Below are 1367 nucleotides of genomic sequence, written 5' to 3'. Positions count from 1 at the left end.
TTTACAAAAAGAAAATGATGCTCACTAAGCAGCCACTCCTGTCATCATCTACATTACACTTCTCTTGTCAGTAGCCTCCTTCTTAGAATTTGAGTTGTAAGACTAGTGATTATTAAGTTAACATTTCCTTTGATAAACAAATTTGAATTTCAGTACAGCCTCAAGTCATTTGAAAAGTAAGTCTGAAACGAAGGACTGATTTTCAGAATAATCTTATTTGCTTTGAATAGTATTGTAAGATTTATTCCAGAGTTCGATTTCACTATCAAATGTAATGGTAAAACAAGTTAATTTTGCACTGTATTTATAAAAAACTAAATCTGGAATTCTTAACATTACAAAAGAAAAAAGAAAAACCAAACATAAGCCAAAACTTGGCAGAATTGTTTTGATCACTAGTTTTTTTTTTTGACTGCATGTCGTCTATTTTTGTTATATAGCCACAGACTGTCATGACCATGAAAAACAATTTCATAATTCTTTCTTCTCTCCTTTTTTTGCTTTTGTTGCCAATATTTAAATACTTTTGCTTGTTAAAAAGGAATTAAAATGTAGTTGTTCAGTATTCTTCGCATCTCCATTTGTTAAAATTTTGGCTGAGTCTCTCTCACTTCCTCCAGTTTAGAAAGGATCCACTGTGTGAAGAAAAAGGAAAAAATAAAATGTTTTCTTGGTTAAAAAACATACAAAGCAGGTGAAAATTATATTGGATTGGCCAGCCACTTCATTACCTGTTCTCTTCCTAACCAAGTTTTAACACAGTGTTCAAAATTCTACTGTAGATTATAACCCCCTGATTTTCTCACATGAAAATGGAGGCATTTAAGTACCAGTATCTGATACTGAATGGCACAGCTAATTAGACTGGCTAGGTTGGTATTTCAGTGAAGTATTTTTTAAAAATAAATGACATCATCATTTCACCCACATCATTATTAATGCTTTTGCATTAGTCTACAACTCTAGACAAATCACAAATGACAACAGAGAAGCAAGGATACCAAAAGACAGAGGACAAGAATACGTTGTAGCAATGTGGTAATACAGTTATTTAGAAACACACTTTCTTGAACTGTATTTGGTGAAACTCTGGAATTTCACATTCACATGTTTACTCAACATGAAAGGGAGATTAGTCTCCTAAGAGGTCTAAAAATAAAAAATGAAAAATGTGGGGGTTAGTGACATGGAAATCCATGGCAGAAGATGAAGTTATACAACAGGACTGCCATGAGAAATTTGCATAGCGCTTTAAGGAAGCTGAGTAGATGATTAAAATCAGATTCTGTTACTGGATCAGGTTTTATGTGACAGATCTTAAGGATGGCCTCCTCTCCATCACAAGCTTACCCCCTCAAGGAAACTTA

At 33.3% G+C, this 1367-nt stretch overlaps 1 protein-coding gene across 1 annotated transcript in view; it reads right to left on the bottom strand.

Annotated features, from left to right (window-relative positions):
• Positions 1–584: 584 nt before the first annotated feature.
• The window catches only part of VPS13A (vacuolar protein sorting 13 homolog A (S. cerevisiae)), a gene marked incomplete at its 5' end in the record, with an annotated part of 71559 nt that continues 70776 nt past the window's right edge, over positions 585–1367 (bottom strand). The window contains one exon of the mRNA XM_010012512.1: positions 585–635. Coding sequence (XP_010010814.1) covers positions 585–635 — 51 coding nt within the window. The remainder of the gene's footprint in view (positions 636–1367) is intronic.

Source organism: Nestor notabilis, unplaced genomic scaffold (genome assembly GCF_000696875.1).
Source record: "Nestor notabilis isolate BGI_N333 unplaced genomic scaffold, ASM69687v1 scaffold7344, whole genome shotgun sequence".
Taxonomy (NCBI): Eukaryota; Metazoa; Chordata; class Aves; order Psittaciformes; family Psittacidae; genus Nestor; species Nestor notabilis.
This window is presented reverse-complemented; position numbering and strand designations above follow the sequence as displayed.